At 42.1% G+C, this 23,580-nt stretch overlaps 1 protein-coding gene across 1 annotated transcript in view; it reads right to left on the reverse strand.

Annotated features, from left to right (window-relative positions):
- Positions 1-23,580, reverse strand: part of APP (amyloid beta precursor protein) — a 256,250-nt gene that overhangs the window by 180,795 nt on the left and 51,875 nt on the right. Inside the window, exon 2 of the mRNA XM_058835905.1 lies at positions 21,204-21,371. Coding sequence (XP_058691888.1) covers positions 21,204-21,371 — 168 coding nt within the window. The remainder of the gene's footprint in view (positions 1-21,203; positions 21,372-23,580) is intronic.

Consider the following 23,580-nt stretch of genomic DNA (forward strand, 5'->3'; position numbering starts at 1 on the left):
AAAGGCATCAGCACAAAAACCCCAAAAGCACAAACAGGTTTTCTCTAATAAGCTGGTGTATTTATCCAGGTTCTGATTTCTTTTAGCAGCAATGCTTACCAGCTTATACCATCCCCCACCCCCCCCCCCGCCAATCTTTGGTTCTCAGGGTCTCTAGGATGCTCCAGGCTTATCTGTGCTGGCAAGATTTGGGTGTTTGCTGCTCTAGACTGTGGAGATGTGCCAGTGTCATGTGTTTCTATCAGACCAAGAGAAAATGCTGTGGTTTTGTGCTGGCAAGTGACAGGCACAAGCAGCAGTTGTCACTGATGTGGTTTTTGCTGTCAGTGATGGGGGGTACTGTTGCATTCCAGGGTTGCAGGATCACGTCCCAGAGAAGCTACAGTGGCCAGGAACCAGCATGGGACACGAAGGAGATGGGCTTCTGCTCAGGAAACCATTTATTCAGCACAGGAACAAACTCAGCTTAGATCCAGAGACAGAGAGCCCTGAACAGAGGCAGGGTGATAGGTTTTGAGGGACAGAACCAGGGTGGAACTCAAGATCAGGGACCACTAGGAACACAGCAAAGGAGTAACCCCAGGGGCTCAAACCCAATCAGAACTCCCTGGGCTGACACCTCACAAGGGGTCTGGGGTGGGGCAACTCTTCTTGGGCTCACAGGGCACATCCCCTGAGGCAGAGGATGGAATTCCCTCTTGCTGGGCTTAAAGCCATGCCTCTCACTTTAACAATGCTTATCTGAAACTAAATCTTTGCCTCCCTGGGCGGGGGCACCTCACAGGGTAATGCTACATCCACACTGTGGGCTAACAGCACAGAGATAGTGATTAGGGGAAGGCAACAGCACATTATGATTTTTATATTGCTACAGCTGCCTGTTCTTCCACTAACCAGTTGGTTACCCAGCTGTGCTAGGCTGTCCAGCTCTTGAGATCATGGAATGGACAGTTCTCCAAGAGAAAAGGGACAAAGGAACTGGCCATGCCTAGGATACCTCCTCTTCTTTTTAGGGTGGGCAGCCTCTCCCTGCTTCAACAGCAACAAAGGGGAAACAGAAGCAAATTCCCTCTTCTGCGAAAACAGAGTGCACACAGAGAGCCAGGGGCTATTCTAGCTAGCAGAGCCCAGCAGTGACAGACACACACATCTGCCCTTCCCAAGTGGGACACACAGGCTGTGCATTCAGAGCTGTGCACCCGGAGCGATGCCTCTGGGCGTGCCCAGCTTGCATGTGTACCTAGGTACACATGGAGAACCAGTGCACACACACAGGCACTTGCTCACTTGCACAGATCCCCTGGTGTACATCAGTACTTGTCAGCAGCACACACTTGCACATACACATGGACTTGTGCACACCAATACGTGTAGTGTTATATACATCAGCAAACATATCTTAAGGGCTATGCTTATAGATGCAGAGGCTGTGCACACCCACAAGCACAGAGCTGTGCACAAACTTACACCTGAGAGGGTGTCATTTAACTCAAGTACACACATCAGTGTATACAACCTGTGCTCACATTATAAGAGGAATCCTACAGAGGATCTGCAGCTAGTCCTAGAAAGAAGCAGCTCCTCTTTGGCAGGAGCTGAACTTCAGCGTTCAGTGGTTTATCAGAGGAAGGGAAGGGGAAGTGCAGGTGACAGTAGTTAAACTGTTGTGTTTTTTTAAGGAGCTGTTCTTATCCTTTAATTGAAGGGAGGTACTTGGGGTCCTTATTACCATGTAGGGCAGCTCACACTCTCCTGGGGATCAGGCACATAGTAAGGAAAGCTCCAGGCCTCTCCATGGGGGTGACACTGACTTTGAAACAGAGTTTGAGACTTAACACCTAAGCTCTTTTCTTAACCTGAAAGAAAGCAGTTAATTTATCTGAGAGAGAATGTTACTGGTAGTGTTTATTGAGAAAAGACAAAAAAAGGCAGAAGGTAGCAAAAGGGGGAAGGAAAACAAAGCACACTTTAAAGCAGTAGGATTTTTCTGAATTCAAACTTCCTGCCTGGACAGAATGGGGTACCAAGCAGCCCCCTTTTGAGATTTAGGGCTGAAAGGCCGAAGCTAGAAGGGTTATTCAGTGAGAAATTCTTGTCTCTGATAATAAAAGCTTTCCCCTTAACAACTAACTACAGGTCTCTGCAAGAAAAAGCCTGCTTTCTTACAGCTATGAGAAGGAAAGAAAAAGAAAGGAAAGAAAAAATAAACAGAAAACTAGCAAGAGACTAAGTGGCTTATTGCCTGCATTATAATGAGCCGATGCTACTTCTGCTTTGGCCCCACTGCACACTGCTGGCACCAGCCCCCCCTTCCTCTCAGCTATGAGAAAAAAAAGAAAAAGAGAAAAAAGAAGAAAGTCCCTGCTTTCCTTTATGAAAGCAAAAGTGAATAGAAACTAGTGAGAAACCACATGACTTACTGGTCTTGCTCCAATGAGCTGATGTTATTTCTGCCCCAGCTTCACTGCTGGTGTCATGTCCTCCCCTTTCCTAGCTTGCCTACTGGAAGCTGTGGCCACTGCTCGGCGTTCAGGACTGCGGCAGGCTGCGAATCCCAGCCCCCTCCTTTTTGGCCCATAGCGAGGTCCCCAGTGCCATCTCCCACTATCCCTGGCTGTTGCTACTACACTGCTACTACTCACACTGCCACGCAGCCCTGGCAGGGACGAGCTCCACCCCAGCAGCTCATTCTGGAAGACAGCTGCCCACACGAGGGCAACCACTTTGTGCCTGGGCCACCCGGCCCCAGCTGGGCTGGCAGGGCCGGGCACCGCCATGCTCAGTGCCCTTGGCCCAATGCCACTCACAGAGGGCCTGCTGTGGCCGTGCACCCTGGAGTCTTCCAGTCCTCCACAAGCAGGGGCAACCACTGAACACAGCTGCTGCCATCAGCCCTGCACAGACATGCCCAGAGCTCTAGGCTCCAGTGCCTCTGATCACCACCACCTACACAGAGCCTCCGTGGCCCCCGGCCCAGGAACCCTGCAGAACTGGGCCAGTGCCGAGCGCCACTGTGCTTGGTGAAAGCTGTCCCAGCTGCCGCTGGCAGCCCCCTTGCCAACCGCAGTCTTCCACCGCTTCTGGGCACCGCCGCCCCCAGGCAAGCTGCCACCGTCCCTGGTCTGGAAACCCCATGTACCGGGCCTGCCCTGCCAGGTGCTGCTGCGCTCAGCGAAAGCCGCCCCAGTCACTGCCAGGAGGGGCAGCCCCATGATGGTCTTACAGCTTTATGCCAGCAGGTTTTGCAGGGGAGCCACCATGGTAGCACACCCCAGTCTGCAGACACTCATACCACTTGGCCGGTCCCCAACCACCTGCAGCACTGTGTGCTTCACACACCAGGTCACTGCTGCCCCCCTCTCATCGGGTTGGTGTGCACTGGAACCTTACCACGTTGAGTGTGCACCAGAAGCCCATCACCATGCACACCACCACTCCTTGTGGACTTGCTTCTTGGTTTCCTTTGTGCTGGCAGATTGGAGAAGCTGCCGCAGCTCTGCGCCCTGGTACAAGTGCAGTCCTCACCAATCAGTGATTATTCCCACTAATCCAACATCTCCTAAATCTGGTAACTTTCAACCTGATGTTCACAGGTGCTCTTGAGTTACCTACCGCTCACAGTTCTCTCTGCTCACAGGTTTTTCTACTTTTCTTTCACATGTGTCCCCACCACCCACGGGTCCCTGCTTTCCTCTACTATGCATCCCGCCCAATACCTGCCCAACCATCCAGTCCTTAAGCTTCAACGGAGGCCAGTATGGATCTTATGCACTACTGCCTGAACCTGGATTAATGTACTCCATTTATGGGAGTACATTACAGATTATGGGCCATCAATCTGGCCAAATCAACTATGAGGATTTTTCTTCCCAGTCTCACTTACATACTAAATACCTCACTCACATGTCAAGCATACTCCTGGTTCCCACACACACAAATACTCTCAATACTCCAGATCTGCAGCTGGTTTTTTTTTTTATTCAGTGGTTTTTCTCCCTTCTTTCCCTTCTTCTTTTTCATTATTCATTCCTTTGCTGTCCTCAGGGTGTCGACCTGCAATAACTGATGGTCCCAGGAGAAGCCGACTGAGCTGCCGAACTTGCAGCAGGGTGCACTACTCTTTTGAAATCTCCTAGGGCCATGGAGATGAGATTTTTATCCCAGACAAGTCCCCTTTTCTGAGAAATAACGCTCACTTTAAAATTTTAAAGGTTTATTGAACCTTAACAAAAATACAACAAAAAAACTAAACAAGGAAAAGAGTATGCTGGGAGTTGGCGACACAGCAGCCACAAGTTCGTTTATAAATTGGCTGTGCCACCTTTTTTACTCCTGGGGTTGCATCAGGCAACTCTGGCCCCTCACTAAAGTTGTCAGTCAATTCTTCACTGTTCATTGGTGCAGGCTTCTTTCTTGACACTTGACTGGAGGTTAGGTGTTGTCATGCCATGCCTCCAAGTAACAAGCCTTCCCTCTTCCCAAAATGCCCTATGCAAGGGCACAGGTACATGCCCTCCCTCCACATGTCCCAACTACCAAGGCTGTCCCTTGGCAACCATGGGGATGTGGGGGGGAAGAAGACTATGGGGAGAACACAGGACACCTAAACAACAAATCACAATAACATAACTATACATCAATAAAACTTTCCTTAACACACACATAATATCCATTCCTTAATTGCGAGAGGCAACCACTGCATTACCTATCTATAACAACCATGAAAGTTTATCAATAAAAACTGTCACTAAGCATTTTCTGAAGCCTTATCTGCTTAAGTGAACTGCTATTTGGAGCCACTACCAAGACAGAAGTTCAGTAGTCTTTCATGTTTCATGTCTCAGTGTTTCAAACTACAAAATAACAGTGCTCCAAAACAAAGGCAATAAATTCCAGTCCAAAAGCTCAATAAGCTTTAAAAATATGGTTTTTTTTCTGATCAGACCCACATGAACTTACTCAGGATTTCATTTTAAACTTGCAAGCCTGAAGTAACTTTCAAATGAAAAAAACCCCTTATGATACAAATGTGTTTGAAGATATGCCCCCTTCCACTCTTAAAAGAATTCCCTGAAAAAAATATTGAAAACATTTGAGAAATTTTGATACTACACTTCAGGAGAAAAAAAACTTCTACGCTTTAATTTGCTTTACATTTTCAACTTCAAAGTAGGAATATTTTCAAAGAACTGTCGCCCTGAGAATCAAGCCTTTTGATATTGTTTTCATAATTTCTAGCCACTTTCCCAGGAAAGTAACTATAAACATAGGTATTTATACATTCCATTAAAGATACGCCTTTTGATGGACGTCTCTCACAGCCAGTGTGGTTGGGAAGGTGGTAACCTGACTATCCAATCCCTGGTCGTTGTTGAAAACCTATAAATACTGAAAGAACAAATAAACCTTCTTCTTCTTTCATCTCACTTTGAGCTGCATCTGTGCAAATCATTTTGTGTCCAACAGTGACAAAGAACCATTGTTTTTCAGGTTTGTTTTTTTTTTCTTTGAGTTTCCACAATTCTTGTCCAAAGAAACTGGGAACTTCATAAAAGAATAATAATATGATGAATCATAAGCATTGCTGAGACTTTAGTGGGGATTAAGTTTTCTCCTTAGAGAATTTTCCTTCCATTTGCTGTCATAGAGATGGTGAATGGATCTTGATTTAAAAGACAAAAGGTGTAGCCAGGGTCTTGGCATATCATTGGAGTGGTTCTGGGGGAGGGGAAAAGTGGTGTGGTGGTTGGCAGTTTCTTAGCTGGGGGTGGTTCAGTCTTTGCCTGGCTTGGAGGGTGGACGGTGGTGGGTTTTGGTGCTGGACTTTTCTTGCCCAGGGGGACTTGCTGCTACAGCTGAGCCTTCCTTGCCACTTCTCCTTGCCTTTGGTGGGCCACTGCTCACAGAAGTGACGACTGGACTGGGACTTTTCGGTACCCACCGTTGCTGGGAGAAAGCTCCTCACCATCAGCCTGGGTGCCTCAGGGGGAAACTGAGCCCTCATCTCCTCTGTCTCCAGAGGGAGCACCTCCTGGCTGCTTACTAGGGCCTCAGTGGCTGCTGCTGCCATTGCCAGGACACCCTCGAGACACATGAAACATGGAAGAAAACAGAAATACCCCCCACCCTCCCTCTCCTAGGGCCACCATTACCACCCAGGTAATGCTTGATTTGGCTGCCCTGTGCCTCACACTGAGCCATCAGCATCCCCTGCAGCTGTGGAGGAGTCACTGCAGCCTCTCTGCCTCAACAGGAGCCATCAGCACCCCTGTTGGCTGAAGTCGTAAGTACACAAAGAGGAAATTGCTTGATGGGTGGGAAAAAGGCTATTATTGGGTTTTTCTGTTTTTTGTGTGTTCTTGCTGTTGTCTGTCTTCTTATATATAGATATATTCTAGTAAAGAACTGTTATTCCTTTTCCTATATCTTTCCCTGGAAGCCCCATAATTTCAAAGTTATAATAATTTGGAAGGAGGGTGGTCATCTTTTCCATTCCAGGAAGGTTCCCAGCTTCCCTGGCAGATATCTTTCTTTTAAACCAGGACATACTTCCACAGCAATTTGTTTCACATTTCTACACGGTGGGGAAAAAAAGGGGGAGAACTCAGCATCAAGGCAATGGAGGCCTCAGTAAGTCAGGCAAAGAAGAAAATCTGCCAACGAGGAGTTTGCACATACGTGGTGCAAATTCTGCTGTACAGGGAGCAATATTTATTGCTTTTATCTTTGATAAGACTCACAAGAATTACTGAAAGATAATGTTCCAACAGGATATTAAGAAATCCTCATTAACCTATAAAAGCATCAAAGCCCTGCAGATCACATACCATTCAGTTCTACTCATAAATCACACTTACTGTTTCTCCAATTTTGTTTCATGATAGAAGAAGAGAAGGAAGATAAGGAGATCAAGACTGCCACCCACAAAGATCTTTGCAACAAAGTTTGGAAATTTGTCCAAGAAAGATATGAAACTTCTGTTTTACTTTAGTAAACTGATTGGTGTCTTCATTTCCAGTTAGTTAATTGTTAGTTAATAAAACTCAAGTAATCCAAATTTTCTGCTAAACGCTGTGGCTAAAGAAGTAGGCCATCATCCTGAATCCCTCAATGATGTCCATGTGGGTATTTATCAGCAGGACCTCCTAGTCATTCCTCACTTCTGAAAACAAGGGCACCTGGCTATGATCCTTCCAATGAAGCTGTACCCTGGAGTCCACCAGCAAATGCCAGTTTGAAAGCAAAGCAAGGAATGAAGTGGACATCATCAAATGTGCATTACACAGCAAAGTCCTAACATCCTTTTTCTCCACCAGATTTCCATGACTTACGGACTCCACGCACACACACAAGCACAAGGTCTGTAATGGCAGATTGAGTCAGCCCTAGGTCTGAAACAGAAATACACATGAAGCATCTCCCAGGGCAATTCAACTGTTTAACACACCCTATGCACTCTTTTTTTGTAAAATACATGGGTTTTTTTCAGAAGGAAAAACATGAAGCAAAAAGTTCCTCTCTTGCTGCACGACTGCATCAGACCCTCCTACCCGGGTTTATTTTCCAGCAGTGAGAACAGGCCCATGGTTCACCCTTATATTTCCTCAGCAGTCCCCACTACTCACAGGCTCCAAGCTGTGCACACAGAACAGGAGAAGTTAGGGGCCAAAGTTTTTGGGTAATTTTTTTCCACTTACAAGTAAGGAACGCTGCTGTAGAGCTGGCTACTGAACTTTGTATACATAAGGAAGGAGAAAGGTTCTGACAGAAGCTCTCAACAACAAACTCGCATAAGCATCAAGTCTCCATGTGCATGAAGTTGCCAGTCACCAAGCTGCCCATAGCCATCTTTACACTTACCAGAAGCAGCCCAGAATTCTGCAAACCAAAGAACATACTGTCTTAGTGCTCCATTCCCCACCAAGAAAGAAGCTAACATTTTGTTGCCTGCTTTCTTCCTCCCACACAGATGGCAAAACATTTTTTGAGGCTTGGTATGCATGCTCCACTGAAGTCAGTAGGAACCCTGTGATGCCTTAGGATTTAGCTTTTATATTTTTCAGATCCTGTACTGCTTTAGTGTATAACTCTAAGACTCCATAAACTGCCAGATACTGTTCTCCCATTTTATTCAGACAAAACAATTTCTCTTTAGGCCTGAAACTCAAGGACACCTTACTGTATCACACCCTGAAAAAATGTAAACAACAGTGAATTGTGAGGGTGGAACTGGGAATAAATTATTTCATTACCTGAAGATATAATTGGAGGATTAACCCCTGATATGTAAATGGACCAAACTTTTATCTGTATGAAAAACTCGTGACCATCGTCCATTTTGGGTGTAGCCTCTTGGAGACTTCTGACTGCCCAAGGTGTACCTATTGAAGGCCTTTAATAAATACCTGCTTTTATTCTCTTTATGTTGTCTAGCCTCTGTTCTAGGTAGCCACTCTTAAGGCACCACCTGACACCAGTTTCTTTAACAGAAAAATTCAATCAAAAAAAACCTGAAATATGAAAAATTTGTTTCCTCCTTCTACAAAAGACCAATCCCAAAAGGGTTAGGATGGCTGCCAAATAGAAAAACCCCTTCAAATTGTTCCTAATGACTCAACTAACCACAGTGATGTCAATCCCTAGAGAACAACACTGTTGGGGTGCAATAAAGTCCAATCATATCCCCAAAAACTTCAATACCAATATATTTAAAACCTTATTCTCAGAAATGGGATATTCATTTCCAGCTGCTTAAAGTCACACTGAGCTAAGGGAACATCAGAATAAACTAAAATCCAAATAAATTATGAATCTGCTGAGATGTGTTGATCCTGAATTTCAAAGGACAGAGTAAAGACTGTAACCCTGCATCTGCTTTCCAATATAAACCACTCCAAAGCTGCAACATGCCCATGTACATGTCCCTCTGCACCCTGCATCTTGCCAGCAGATATCCCAGACTACTCACAGAATCATCAGGTTGCCGGTTCCTCAAAATCCAGAGAGAACTTTAATATTAAAAGTAATTATGGTAATTTATTGTATGGGTCTTTTTTTATTTTTGTTTCACAGTAAGGCTGGCAAACAATACATCTAAATTAAAATTATCCTTTCTCCAACAAGAATTAAGTTCACTGAATTGGACTGAAGTAAACATAAATAAATCAAATGTACCCATTCCAATTAAGGACTTCTGTACTGAAAGGATTTTCAATTTGCTGAAAAAAACAAACAAGAAATCCTTAACATTCCGTACTGCTTTGGCTCATCCTTCTTGCCTCTCAGAACTACACCTATACTTCTCTTGAAACTTTGTGAAACAAACAGAAAGGAAAAGCAGATCAAAGTTTTAAATGCTCTTCAGAATTATGTTTTGATGCAGTCTGTTACCGTGCTCTGTGGCTTAGCAGTTCCTGTTGTTGTTCCATGCAGATCCCATGAGAAGCTTGAACAGAGAGGGATGAGAGCGATGAACACCCTTTGCCCCCAGGGAGAGAAGAAAACCTCTGCTCCCAGAGATGATCACAGAGACAGATGAAGAGAACATTTGTCTTTGAACAACTCATCCTTAAAAGAATACCCCATTAGGTCATGGCCCATGGACACACCTCTAGGAGGGCTGTGAAAATGGGAGGAATAAGGACAGGGAGAGACCATTCATTAAATACTGTCATGGGCAAAACAGTCAGCTTTGAGATATAAGGTGAATTTATTACTAATGAAATCAGAGAGGGATAATGAGAAGTAAAATAAACCTTTTAAAACATCTTCCCCCCTATCCATCCCTCCTTCCATATAGAAGGCAGGGAACGCTGCCTGTGGCCAATTCATCACCCATGGCTTTTCCTACTGCTCGGAGAGAGGAGTTATTCTCATGCGGCACATGCTCAACCCTCCCATGGGAGAGTTCTCTGCTAACTTCTCCGATGTGAGCCCATCTCATAACAGCTCTCTGTGAACTGCTGCAACGTGAGTCCACCCCATGGAAATAATCCTCCTGTGGCATGGGTCATTCTTCTGCAGGGTACAGTCCTTCAAGGACAGGCTTCTCCAGCATGGGAGCAGGGCCCCTCTCTCCACAGGTCTCGCATGGGTTCACAGCCTCCTCCCAGCGATCCACCCGTTCCAGCAGGATCTTCTCCATGGGCTTCTCCAGCACCTGAAGCACGTCCTCCCCATCCTTCTCCACTGACCTTGGTGTCTGCAGAGTTGTTTGTCTCACATATTCTCACTCTGCTCTTCTCTGACTGGAATTAAAACTGTGCCACAGACTTTCTTTTTTCTTAAGTAAGTTATAACAGAGGTATTATCGCCATCAAACTGGCCCAGCCTTGGGCAGCCCAGCAGCATATCCATCTTTGGAGTCATCAGGGTTTGGCTCTGCCAGACATGGTCAAAGCTTCTCACAGCTTCTCACGGAAGCCACCTCTGTGCCTCCAGCCACTACCAAAAACCAGCAAAACCAATACAATACATTAAGAACTCTGGAAAAAAATAATCTAAAAGTCAAAATTTTCCTTTCAAACTTTTCTGTTAGTAATTTGAAGTAAGATCCCTCCAGTGAAAATCCTGTCCCACTCAAGGAAAAAAACAAAGATTCTGCCTTAAACCGTTAAAAACATGCTGCATACTTATAAGGGGAAAAGGTAGATAAAACCATTAATAATTGTACAGATATTCTGAAATGTTTTCATGTTTACAGTTAATCCACATCTGTGGAAAATGGAAAAATAGAAACTTCTACAGATGCTGATGGGTTCAATCTGCAGCCTTGGAAAGTGCTTGGGTTAATGTAGAGATAAAGGTATACAAACATTAAGCAGAAAAATTATAAACTTATGTTCCTATAACTGTAAGTAAGAATATGTCTTGAGTAAGTAGGAAATTATCTTAGGTAAAATAGTTTGAGGTTTGAGTTGTAATAATGCAGCTTAGGTTAGAGATCTAGAAGCTATAATAGATGTGTGTGTATGAGTGCATGACCTGTCAGCTTATTGGCTAAGAGACAGACACAGTGTGGCAAAATTAGGCAAAGGTGATAGGTTATTAAGTAGAAACAAGTTTCATGTCAACTGTCTATTGGACCAAAATGTTATATATTGCTGTGTGAAGAAGAAACCTGCGACTACCTTGAGCTATGGCTGACTTGTTGCTCTTCTCTAAATCTCACATCTTCGAGACTGAAATCTTACTTCAGCAATACATCATCTCAAATAGCATAGTGGTCCCATCCCTCATTTTTCATCTTGACACACAACGATCTAGAACAATTTTCCATTAGGAACACACATCTATAAAGAAAAGATTATCAGTGGGATTTTTTATTAGCCAGAGGCACACAGTAAGTATTTGGAAGATTAAAGCAGGCACTCAGTACAGTGCTGCATAATAATTCTAATTGGATAAAGGCTAACAGGATGATAATGCTACTGTATGAATTAGAAATCAGAAAGTGGTAGTAGTAAACTGCATGGGGAAAAAATTAATATCCCAGAAATCAAGAAATACTTCCCCCATCCAACCTGGGGCCATTGCCCTGCTATGAATTCAAGCTTCCTGACAGCTTCAAAGCTATGGAAGGAGATAAACTGTCTTTCCTGTTTTTCTGTTTGCCTTCAGAACCAGCAACTGAAACTCTGTTAGTAATGACCTTTGCCTTGCCAAGAGACCTCTGAACATGAACCCAATTTGTGATACCACCCACTGCTCCTACTACAAGCTTCATACACTATAAGGAAGCAATCACCACTGTAGCCAGTATTATTTCCATATCTTCAAAAGTAGATGGACAACAGTGAAATGGGAAAGGAAAAAAAAAAAAAAAGAAACTTGTCTCCACAAAAAAAAACCCCAAAACCAAATCAGAAGCTGGTAACACTACCACCACAACAAAAAGCAAGGTAAGAAGATAACTGGGATCAAATAAGAGATTTTTAGGCTTCAGGCACTAGCTTGAGCCTGTGGGAAAGTCAAGCACACAACTTTCTCACTCTGGCCTGGGAAATCATAAGGAGGAATCCAAACAGTCCTTAGAGAAGGAAAACAACCTTTGCAGGTGTTGTTTGTCTCCTTGTTGTTTACTTGTAAGAAACGGTCAAGGCCTGTTGTTCCTAACTGTCTAATGATGGTGATGTGTTGGTTTGATGGCCAATGAAAGCTTTACCTTTTCGGACCCTCTCATAACTGTCTATAAAAGAAGATCTGGAAGAATAGAAAGCACTCTCTTTTGCAGCTAAAGCTAGAGAGCCTGTGTCGTCACTACCACAATTCTTAATACAGTGTGACAGATAACAAGGTAAGATTAAGAAAATAATAAGCTATAGCAGAGGAAAGCTGTGAAGCCATCCAAAAGGGATGGGGACAATCAAAAAAGTATGAGACATGACACAAAACTTCCTGCCTATTCATATACATACAATCATGCACAGAGACTTGAGGAAGACCAGAAGAAGATGAAGCCCCTAAACACTCAAAACTACTCAATCACCCAAACCCTGCAGGCAGCCTTCAGACCTCAGGAGTACCATTCCCAGGAGGCATAACTCATTCATCTGCAGAGGTACACACTTGCAGATGCTGGAGCTATGGTTTCAGTGCCTTGAATTGGACACAAGTCTGACATCACCAGGGCACAATTCCTACATTATTACATTTCTTGTCCATTTACTGCTAAAATCTCTCCAAGAGCCTCTGCTAGCACAGAAACTGGATCAAGGAACTGATTAATCTCTGAAAACATTCCCCTAAGAATAAAAACTGCATCACAGTGGAAAGTGTCAGGAGTTCAAGAGGACCCAGACTGATCTTGGACAAAAGTGGGATAAATCTGTGCCAGACTGAAGTGTCCATGTAATCATGGTCTCAAAAGGTGGATGAAAAAAATCATAGAATTGCCTGGGTTTGAAGGGACCTTAAAAATCATCTTGTTCCAACCTCACTGGCCTTGGACACATCCAGGGATGGGACAGCCACAGCTTCTCAGGGCACTGTGTCAGTGCCTCACCACCCTCACAGGGAAGAATTTCTTCCTAATGCCTAATATAAACTTACTCTGTCAGTTTGGAGACACTCCCTCTTATCCTGTTACTAAATGCTCTTGCAAATAGTTTCTCTCTATCCTCCTCAAAATGGTTGAAACATATTAGCTGTATATTTAGAATAGATTTTACTTACTTAACATATTAGCTGTATATTTATAATAGATTTTACTTACTTAAAGTAACCATCACACTTTATGCCTATTACATCTCAGGCTTATTATTTATTAAAGGAACAGCTGCTACCGGTCCATCTCGGAGTTACACAGTGAAAGACAAGGAGATGTGTCCGTAAAGAAAATTGCAGACCACATATGATGAGAACTCTGTATGTAAGACAGAAAAGAGAATGTGAAATGCAGCAATAAATGTTGGCTGTGTTGTCCCCATTAGGATACCACCAATGTGGGAAATTCAATGTCTCTACAGACCACATCCAACACTACACAGCCCCCTCAGAAGTATCTTGGGCCATACTAGAGTTGGGTCAGCTGAGCTTCGCTCCCTTGGCTGGCCATGCTGAGCATCTAGTCCAAGTGTAGCTGGTCTTTTTGTAATCTGAAGGAGCAAACCACAAGCACAGAACACAGATTGCTGATGATAATGAAGAACTTTTTCTCAGTCAAGTGCTAAATGGCCATCTGCTAGCTCAGCTATGAGCCAAACAAGGCAAGAGGGCTGCCCTGCATACAGCCATTGCATTAGTGTCTTTTAGAAGACAGAATAAACTATTGTACTCTTGGCACAAACATTATGCTGACTGAACCCACTGATTAATCACAGAATCACTAGGTTGGAAGAGATCTCCAAGATCATCGAGTCCAACCCAGCCCTAACACCTCAACTAAACCATGGCACCAAGTGACACATCCAGTCTTTTTTTAAACACATCCAGGGATGATAACTTCACCACCTCCCCAGGAAGACCATTCCAATACTTTATCTCCCTTTCTGTAAAAAAACTTTTTCCTAATATCCAACCTATATTTCCCTTGGCACAGCTTAAGACTGTGTCCTCTCATTCTGTCAACTGCTGCCTGGAGAAAGAGACCAACCCCACCTGACTACAACCATGTTTCAGGAAGTTGTAGAGAGTGGTAAGGTCACCTTCGAGTCTCCTTTTCTCCAGGCTAAACAACCACAGCTCCCTCAATCGTTCCTCACAGGGCTTGTGTTCCAAGCCCCTTGCCAGCCTTGTTGTCTCTGGAGGTGCTCAAGCTTCTCAACATCCTTCCTTGTCCATCATATCTGTGAAATTCAAAATTAACCTACAGGAAAAAGCAGCATTGCAGTTTCATTAAATGCTGCAATACATGTTTACCTGAATATTTATTTATGCAGACAATCCTCATCCCTTTCCATCCTTTTTCCTCCCTCAGCCCCAAAACAGAAGCACTCTTTGAAAAAGTCCTCATTTTTTCATTTCATTTCTCTTTAAAACATGCAAAAAAAAATTAGTATAGGGAAAAAAAAGAGGAGCAATTTTTTCTAATCAACAGAAAGACAGGAATCATCTTGCAACATTTGCTCCAAGTTTTGTTAGTCACTTGATTTGAAATGTATTTCAATGATAGACTACAGTCTGGGCTAAAAATCCCAGCCTTCTTTCTCAAGAAGATGAGAATACTAAGGTTTAACTGCAGGATAAAGATACCATCAGTAGTCATCCTCTATTTCCAAGCAAATTAAATTTAAGCACTGGCAGAAAGAGTAAACTAATTCAACATTTGCTGTTGACCAATAGCTAAATAAAACCTAAGACCTCAGTAATCAATGCAAAGAGTGCTAAGATACCATTCAGTCAAACTTTTAAGCATGACTGCATACATCTCGGAATATACCAACACTCATTTCTGCTGAAAATGTCATTTGTTTTTAAGGTCATTTTGTGCTGCCAAAAATCCGTATGTTTCACTTTTTGTTAAAGGGATCATTTTCCTCAGAGCAAAATTTATGGCTTTTTAGACTGCTGAATTTCAAGTAGTGCAGGTTTAAAGTTCATTTTCACATTCAATACTATGGCTATTTGCTTTGAGAAACTAGAAAGGGCACATAATGCAACCTAGATAAAAACAATTTCTATTGCAATGAAAATGACAAGGTGGAAAGAAACCATTATCAAAGCAGTAAGACCACTGTCATTGCATCTCAAATTCTCAGAAAAAACAGGCCAAAATATTTTTCTCTTTTTAAAAACTTTGTCATCCCTGTCGGTTTAACAAACTCCTTAGCAGGAAGACAAAGACTAGAGGGAAGGAACTGCTGCCATGAGTGCTGCCTGAAGTAGGCTCCAGGACAAACAAGCACAGTAGGATTATCAGACATAGTGACAAGAGAAAGCCAAGCAAGTAAATAAAAAGAGATGGTCCAGTCATTTAGTGGCCCTTTTGGCCAATGTACAAAAAAGGGGGCATCTGGGGATTGTGGGGTGAATTAATGTCAAAGTTTCAGTATGGTCATACCCCAGCTTGTACTGGGCCTGGCTGAAAGTGGCTTTTGGATTTCACAAGCAACATACCTAAATACACAGCACTAAACCAGGGGATTTGAGAAAGTGACAAGATAATAATTTCTGGAAGCATTATGGTTAGAGATCAGAAATTCCAACAGTGTTCTGTCAACAGTTACAATTAATTACCTATTACAGGAATTTACCCTTCTATTTTCTGCTCCATGTAACACAGAGATAACAGTTAAGAATGTAGTAACATGCATTTATAATTTTGTTATTTCTGGGGAGGATTTTTTAAGAAATATACACTGACCACAAGATGGCCATTCCTCCGAAGTGATGTTTAAAAAGAAATGGATGCATGTAATGACTTTACAAAAGAAACCAAGCAGACATGAGAAGCCAAGTGTAACACCTTCCAAAGCAAACATTCACTTTACGACTGAAAGCTACTCTAGGCATCTAGCTAAAGACTGCAAAGCAAGCCACTTGCTGATTGCAAAGTGCACTAGATCTCCAAACTCCCAGGTTTAATTCATCCTCACAATATCCAGACCCAAACTTATTTTATTGTAGTTGTGGTTTGTTCTTGGGGGGAAAAGAAAAAAGCCAACAGTTACATGCATACTTAAAATGGAAATAGAGATCTCCAAACAAAACTAAGTGGGGGAAAAAAACATGCATTAAGACAAAATAATTTTTTGCCAGCGGTGACTGTTTCACAATTCATTTCGGAAGTGAGTTCAACACAGATGGCAAAATAATTTCAGTCCTTCAAGGAACTCGTAAAATGTATCCTAATTACTAGACATAAAATTCTGCACATAGTAGCTGCTCAAAATTGCTCATATAATAAACATACACCAATATCTTCCAGCTGAACACTCTTTCCCTTTTTACAGGGAATGAAGCACACCTAAATTAACTTCATACTCTGCATATTCATGTAACTTTAAAATCACACTTTGACAAAGGGCAGGCTTTGGTTTTTATGAACACTGTTAGGAAGACAGGAGCTGACTGACCTCCAAAAGCATCTTCTTACAACAATAATGTGTAGGTGGGAGCAACTCAACTCCCTCCATAAAACAACAAAAGGCAAATCCAGGAGCAGCTGTACCCACCTGCTCCGGGACACCAGCTAACCACTCACAAGGGACTGTTAAGGAAGAAACTTTCCTCAGGGTAGTAATGGAGTAATTGTGTAGCATGGCAGGGCTTTCCTAAAATTCCTCTGAAACAGCTGGTGCTGCAGCATCAGCAGTAGGACTCACTGACCAGTGGCTTGATCTGAAGCATCATCAGGATCACTCAACATCTTCAAAGTTTACGGAGTTGTAAACCATCCAAATTTACATCAATGCCACATTGTTCCAGCATCTGCAGTACTTGCACTTGACAGCTGTTTGCAGATGAGGCCCACACAGTTTTACTTCTCAGTAACACATACAATCCATACAGCAGCATGCTAGCTAGTCTGACATTAAAAGAAACCACTAATAAGTTGTACTTCTCTAAACAGCATTTCATTCCACCCGAGAAAGTTTCATCTTGTGGTATTAAAAAAACAAAAAATCCCCAAAAACCCCAAACAAACAAACAAACAAAAAGCCATCAGCTTACACTGAACACAAGAAAATGTTCAGATATGCTTCCAGGACCACTTCCTAGGAGTTCAGTGTTAAGAGTTTAACTGAAATCAAGGAAGCTGGAAGGCAGCATTAAAGTATCTTCCATTTCCTTTCAAAAAGCAATCTACTGTCTGAGCTGTGCCCTATTTAAACTGTTTGATGTGCTGTCCAAATACAAACTCTGATCATTCCTGTGCTTCACTGATCTCCCACTCAAAAGAAGTAAAGCAAAAGCAAGCAACATTAATCTTTAAAACATGTAGGTGGTTCTGCTTATTCCCTGTTCCTCCCTTTCTGCTTTGCAATGCTCCTCTACTGCTACTTCCTGCATCAAGACTTCAAAATCCACTAAGCTGAGGTGGACTGCAAGAGGAAACAATGAGAATCTCAAGGTTCACAATACATGTCTGCAGGAGAAATAAAAGTCCTTCTGTCTACGCACTTCCTAGCTCTGCCCACCACTTGGGCATCTAGACTTGCACTGTCAAAAGAAGCTCTTTTAAAAGAAGACCTAACAAGGAGGCAAAGGAACACATCTACTTGTAAGTTCTGATGAAAGGAGAGATGATATTTTTTGGTTTTTAAAAAATATCTTCAAAGAAGAAACCAGAGACAGAGAAAACATGATACATTATTTTTTAATTAACAGTGAGTGAAGTTTCCCAATATATTAATCTTGTATTATTTTAGACTCAAGGAGCTGCAGAGCAAGATCACTGCACTTGCGTGTTGGGTTTCCACCCAAGTGGCTCCTTCTGGTGTGTGCCTTCTGGTCTTTCCCAAGCTGGAGGAAGAACTGGGTGCACAGGCTAACTCTACAGGTTTTACCACAGGAGTGCATCTCCCCTTGCAGTACAGTCACTATCACAAGTCCTTCAACAGTGCTCCCAAGTGAACTGCAACAAAAACAAGATGGACAGATTTCTCAATAGAAGTCAGGGTGGAAAAGCCAAACCTTTCCTTGCTTGCTGTCACATTAAGGTTCTGTTTGGAGCTGGGTAAAAAAACTCAGTTCCTCAACAAATGGTATAAAGAGCTGCTGCTACAGCAAGAATGAAGAAGCAAGAAAGCTGCCACAGTGCCAGGGAACAAGAAGGCAGATGGAGGAAGAGTACCTGTCCACTGCATTAGCAGAGCATTTATACTCAGTCTCTGCCTAGAGCAAGAAATAAAGCACACAGGAAGAAGCAATCCTTTTGTGGGAAAAAAGCAGCATTAAAGGAGAGAAAATAAAGGAAGGAAAACACCATATTTGGCAAAAGCAATCAAAAAGGAGATTTTTACCTGCGTACTATTCCAACACAAAAGATTCCACATCTCAGCCTTGCTGCTTATTGCTTCCTGCTAATGGGAAATGAAAATTTGTCCCATTCCCTGATAGAAGTACTGTCTTGCAGCCAAGGTAAACAGCAGAAAGCAAGGGAAATACTAGGCATATTTAGAATACCAACCACAATAACAAGGAGTTCCCCAAAGCTAAGAAGCCAGTTTGAGTTGCATTTACTAGCAATCCTCTACAAATTTATTTCTTCGGTAGAAGTCGGTACTGTTATTCAACTCTGATTTCTCTTGTGGGGTCATAGGCAAGTTTAAAAATAGCAAAGCTTCAGTGGCACTCCCTGGCCAAAGCCAAAGCCCAGCATGCCACAGACCTGGTCAAAGAGGTGTGGGGAAGGAGGGAGGATCATGGGCAAGAGTGGTACGGAACAGGGAGCTTCTTTCCACGCTGCTGGGTTGGATCAACTTCCATGTGGCTTTTGGTTTTAAACTGCTGTCAGCAGATCTGAACTTCCTCATATTTGCTATCCATTTCTAAACTTTATAACAGCATTCAAAAGCCTGGGGCTCACATGATTCCACCCCTTCCCGAAACACCAGGTGGCACATGCTCTTACACCCCAGACTACCTTGTCTCTTCTCCATCAGCAGCCTACAGCAGCTGCACTGTCCATCTCAAGGGATTGTGTGGGAAGGACATGGCAGGGCAGCAGGACATCAGCAGCTTCCAGCAAACAATCCAAAAGTGCATCAAGAAAAGATGGGTGGGGTTTTGCCAGATTCCCATGTTTCAACACTCCATAGCACAACTGCTCACTTCAAGCTGGTAAAAGCATACTGCTCCACACAATTAACAGAGACAAACTAAAATCTGCAAAATGCTTACCCCATTTTTAGGGAGGAGACCTGCCCACACTTTGCCCATGACAGGGCAGAACCCTGTAAGCCATACTTTTATCTGGAACTGGAGACACTCTAAAATCATGACAATCATCTAACACTACGCTACTAAGCAGTCATGCACACAAAATAGGGCTTAACACACTGGAAATTAAGTATTTACCTTTGAAAACAAGTAACACAAGGTCTCTCCTCTGTTTCAGTTATGAGAAAATTTCAGATTTGCAAAAAAATTCAGGTTAAAGGAGACCTATTATGGTTATTCACCTATCATTAGACCTTCCTCAGCTCCAGCCAGGACTCACATCTATGCCAGACCAAGATGGTCTCCAGTTAAGCTCTCCAGTCTCCATGCATGGCAAACAAATTTTTTTCTTAGTGAGCCAAAATTTTTCTTATTAGGTTCTTTATCATTTCACATTCTATGACTATTACCTTCGGACTGCTTTTGCTTACCTCTTTCCTTTACTTTTGAGAGGGTTTTTTTTTAAAATGCCACCCCAAATTTCAAATCACCCAACAGTCAGTTGAGAGTTGAGTCACTCTGAGACTTTGTTCCAGAATCCTTCCCTGCCTGCAGCATTTGTGGTTGAACCTCCAACCTACTGACATATTCATGCCTTAAACACTCCCAAACTTTCTAATCTTACTTCTATAATTCACATATTTATTTCTGTAGCTTCAGATAGACTTACTACCTTTAGTCACTGATGCATTTTTAGTTACTGATGCTCTTCTTTTATTATTCCTTTCCTCACCCACAATAATTCCATTATGTATTAATCAACTTTATTTAGATAAATCAAAGAAGACAACAGAAAACCAGAAAAAAACTTTGAAACTCTACTAGTAGGATAGGTTAGGTATTTTTGTTGGTGATAAACAAAAATATGAGTTTCACAGTGCAATTTTCTTAGTAAAGAGTCAAAGCTACTGATGAAGAATAAATTGCAATTGCCACTACAATATCACCCTTAATGAAATCACCAAATGCAATAAAAACAGAATAAAACACTACAAAACCTAGAAAGAGCAATCAGTGGGTGAAAGGACAGGAATGATGATGCTAAGAGAGCAAAGATCTGAAAAATAAATTCTCTTGCTTTCCAAAGAAATAGTTTCACAGGAACTGGTTTCACATTTAGGAAACAAAGCAGCTACTGCTATGGCAATACGCCATACCCCTCACCCAAAAAAAAACCCAAAAAAAAAACCATAGTAAATGTAAGGACAGGCAATTCAAACCATGCCCTTTTGTTCCACTGCGTGAAATAACACATTTTCTTTTCAAATTGTCACACACTGGTACAAGGTTATTGTACTATCACATCACAGAGACAAAACAAAATTAGATCCACATGTTTTTAAGGACATAAGCAAGTGGGAAAGAAGTTTCTGCTCCCAAATATGAAATCTGTCATTGTGACTTCATCTGTAGGGGATGGTTTTCTATTAAGAAACTCTGAATGGTTCTGTGTGCAGCAGAGACAAATAACTCTGGACTGCACAAATGCATTTCAGTGTCATGGTAGAACAGAAGCTGATCTTTTCAAAGCAGCCCAAAAAGACCTACGACATTTTAAATAATAAATTGCCACCTCAGCTTTCTTCAAAACATTTTGTAAGAAAGAAGTCCACTGTAAACATACTATACAAAAATTATCACCCAAGGATAGAAGAGAGACAAAATTTTCCAACAGCCCCAGTGACTCCCTCAGCAATCAATTCCTGAAGCTGTTGTAACAGGCACTGGAGAGAACCTCTTCAGAAGGGACAAGAAGGCAATGGAGGAAAAGGGTCAAAAAAGAAAGAGAAGATTCCCTACAGACTGAGCTCTCCAGCACATGCCTGCACTTAGGCTTTTGAAAGATCAACCATTGCAGTTATTCCTGAGACAGCACTTACTTCCTGGCAGTACTGAAGAATCCCTTCTTTTGTCCCAATACAGGTCTTGGTGCCAGAGGGGTCCGATTCCCACTTTCCGTTCTGCACGTTCATATGCATGTTGAGTTTTCCACAGAACATGGCGATCTGAGGCTCTGCCAGCAGCCCTGCATTTCCATCAGCAGGCACCTGGAAGGAGAAGAAAGGTTTTAATCCTCACATCTGACATTTCAGTCCAGCCAAAGCAGCAATAGGTCAAGCAAGTCTGAGACAAACTCCAGACTCATCCACCCATCCCAGCAAAGACCAAAATTCTTGTTTCAGGGATATCGGAGAAATGTAAATGGGGTTTTCATAGAAATCCAGATTACAACAGTATAATTTTAAAGCTGTAACCAAACTGTTCTGTGGCCCCTAACTGTCTTCTTACCAACGTAGGCTAAACATAGAACAACGAGCACGGCTGGAGCAGTTATAGAAGTTTAATTTTCCAGATACAGCTGTTATACTGTGGGGGAGGAATTTACCAAAAAGTAATTGAAACAGTAACAAGTTTTTAGCAAGAGTTTCCTAAAAAACCTCACAATTTATCCTTCTTCAAGCCCCTCAGTAGTTCATCTCCTTGTTGAGCACACAAGACCCATTTTTTCATGTCTTATGAAGATGGCGGGTTAAAAGCAACTTCCACCTAAGCTTTTCTTTGATTGAACTTTAAAATGCAGAGGAGCTGAGGAGGTATCAAAATGGCTCTGCTGAATGTTTAGATCACAACCAAGAATTACAGAACACCACCTCCCCAACAAGCATTAAAATACCACACTCAAGACAGATGCTCCTCCTCTTGAACCACAGACACTGCCCATGACACCCAAACGAAGCACTGCTGGGGCACAGAGCCAGACATCAGAGGCACCCTCAGCACAGGTTTAAACCTCTCCCACAGGACCACAGCACTGGAGACAAACCAAGAGTCAACCCTGAAAGTATAAACTGAAAAGACTTGCTTCTGTTTTACATCTGAGGAACATGACACAAAGAGAAACCTCCTCTCTGGGCTAGGTACCTCAAGAGACAAGTCTACAGCTCTCCACTGCCCCTCATGCTCCAAAGGCCAGTTAGTCATATTCAAGGTGCAGCAGAGTATTCATTTTGGTTTAAATATCTATTTTTAACTTTTACTCTCTTAGCAAGAAGGATTCTCAAGAGGAAAATTAAAAACATTTTTAAAAATCACAAAAAAACAAAGAAAAAGAATTATGGCATCATACAAGGTATGCAAACCCAGGATATTAGTTTCACTCTTTGTTTAAACAAACACAAGAAAAATTAGTGAATTTTATCTGCCTACAGTACAAAAAAATCCCCAAACTCCCCACTAAGAAACACTGCAGGAATGAAAATCTAAGTATCCATTGGATTAGCACTGAAAGTGAAAAACGTCAAAATTACCCCAAAGTTTTGTTTGGGTTTCTTTTTAAGAGAAAAGAGAGAACATTTCTTTTCCTGTTTTCATAAGATGTTAACTTGTTACTGCAATTCAGCTCGAAAAACAGAAAACTATAAAAATTTAAAAAGACAGGAACATCGCAATTGGCTGAGAATTCCCTTTACTATCTCAATTTCTCTTCTCCTGTGCAACAAGTACATTCTGTACAACTTAACAATCAAGTATCACTGTTGTTCCACTGAGTAATTAGAGAATTTTCCAATAATTGGGATGACACCTTGTCTTGGCTTGCCTTGATCAAGAAAACAATCACATGCTTACTCCTTCAGAAACTTCAGAGAGCAAATGTACCACATCTATAACAATCTGAAAAACATCCTCCAAGTTAAGGTTTTTTTTATACATACAACATAACCTTATCAAAGTTTCAATAAAAATAGAAGTGAGTCATTCCACAGGTGATGTATGGATGAGAACTCTACATTCCCAGTCTGCTCCTCCAACTGAGATCTTTAGTAAATTAATAAAGCACACTGTAGCCACACTGAGGCAGATTTTAGATTTCTTTTCACTCAAAATCATAAATCAAAACTAAAGTGAAGTATTTAGATCATAGAATCAAAGATTCATTTAGGTTAAATGAGACTTTAAAATTGAGTCAAACTGTAAACCTAACACTGCCAAGTTAAACCAAAATAAAAGCCAAAAATAAAAACTAAAATTTAGCTGAGATAACTAACTTCAAGGAATCTCTATATGGTGCAAGTTCCTGATAATGTAAAATCTCATTAAATACCATTCATTTTAAGAAACATTGAACTGCTGTTTGATCACAAAGGGGACTGAACAGCAGTATTTTTGGGGAAAGGTGGGGAATCACCTTCTGTAAAATATGTACACTTACAAAGATTATAAGATTAAAAACTCAAAAAAAAAGCAGGGGACTAAAAC

This window comes from Poecile atricapillus, chromosome 1 (genome assembly GCF_030490865.1).
Source record: "Poecile atricapillus isolate bPoeAtr1 chromosome 1, bPoeAtr1.hap1, whole genome shotgun sequence".
In the NCBI taxonomy this organism is placed as follows: Eukaryota; Metazoa; Chordata; class Aves; order Passeriformes; family Paridae; genus Poecile; species Poecile atricapillus.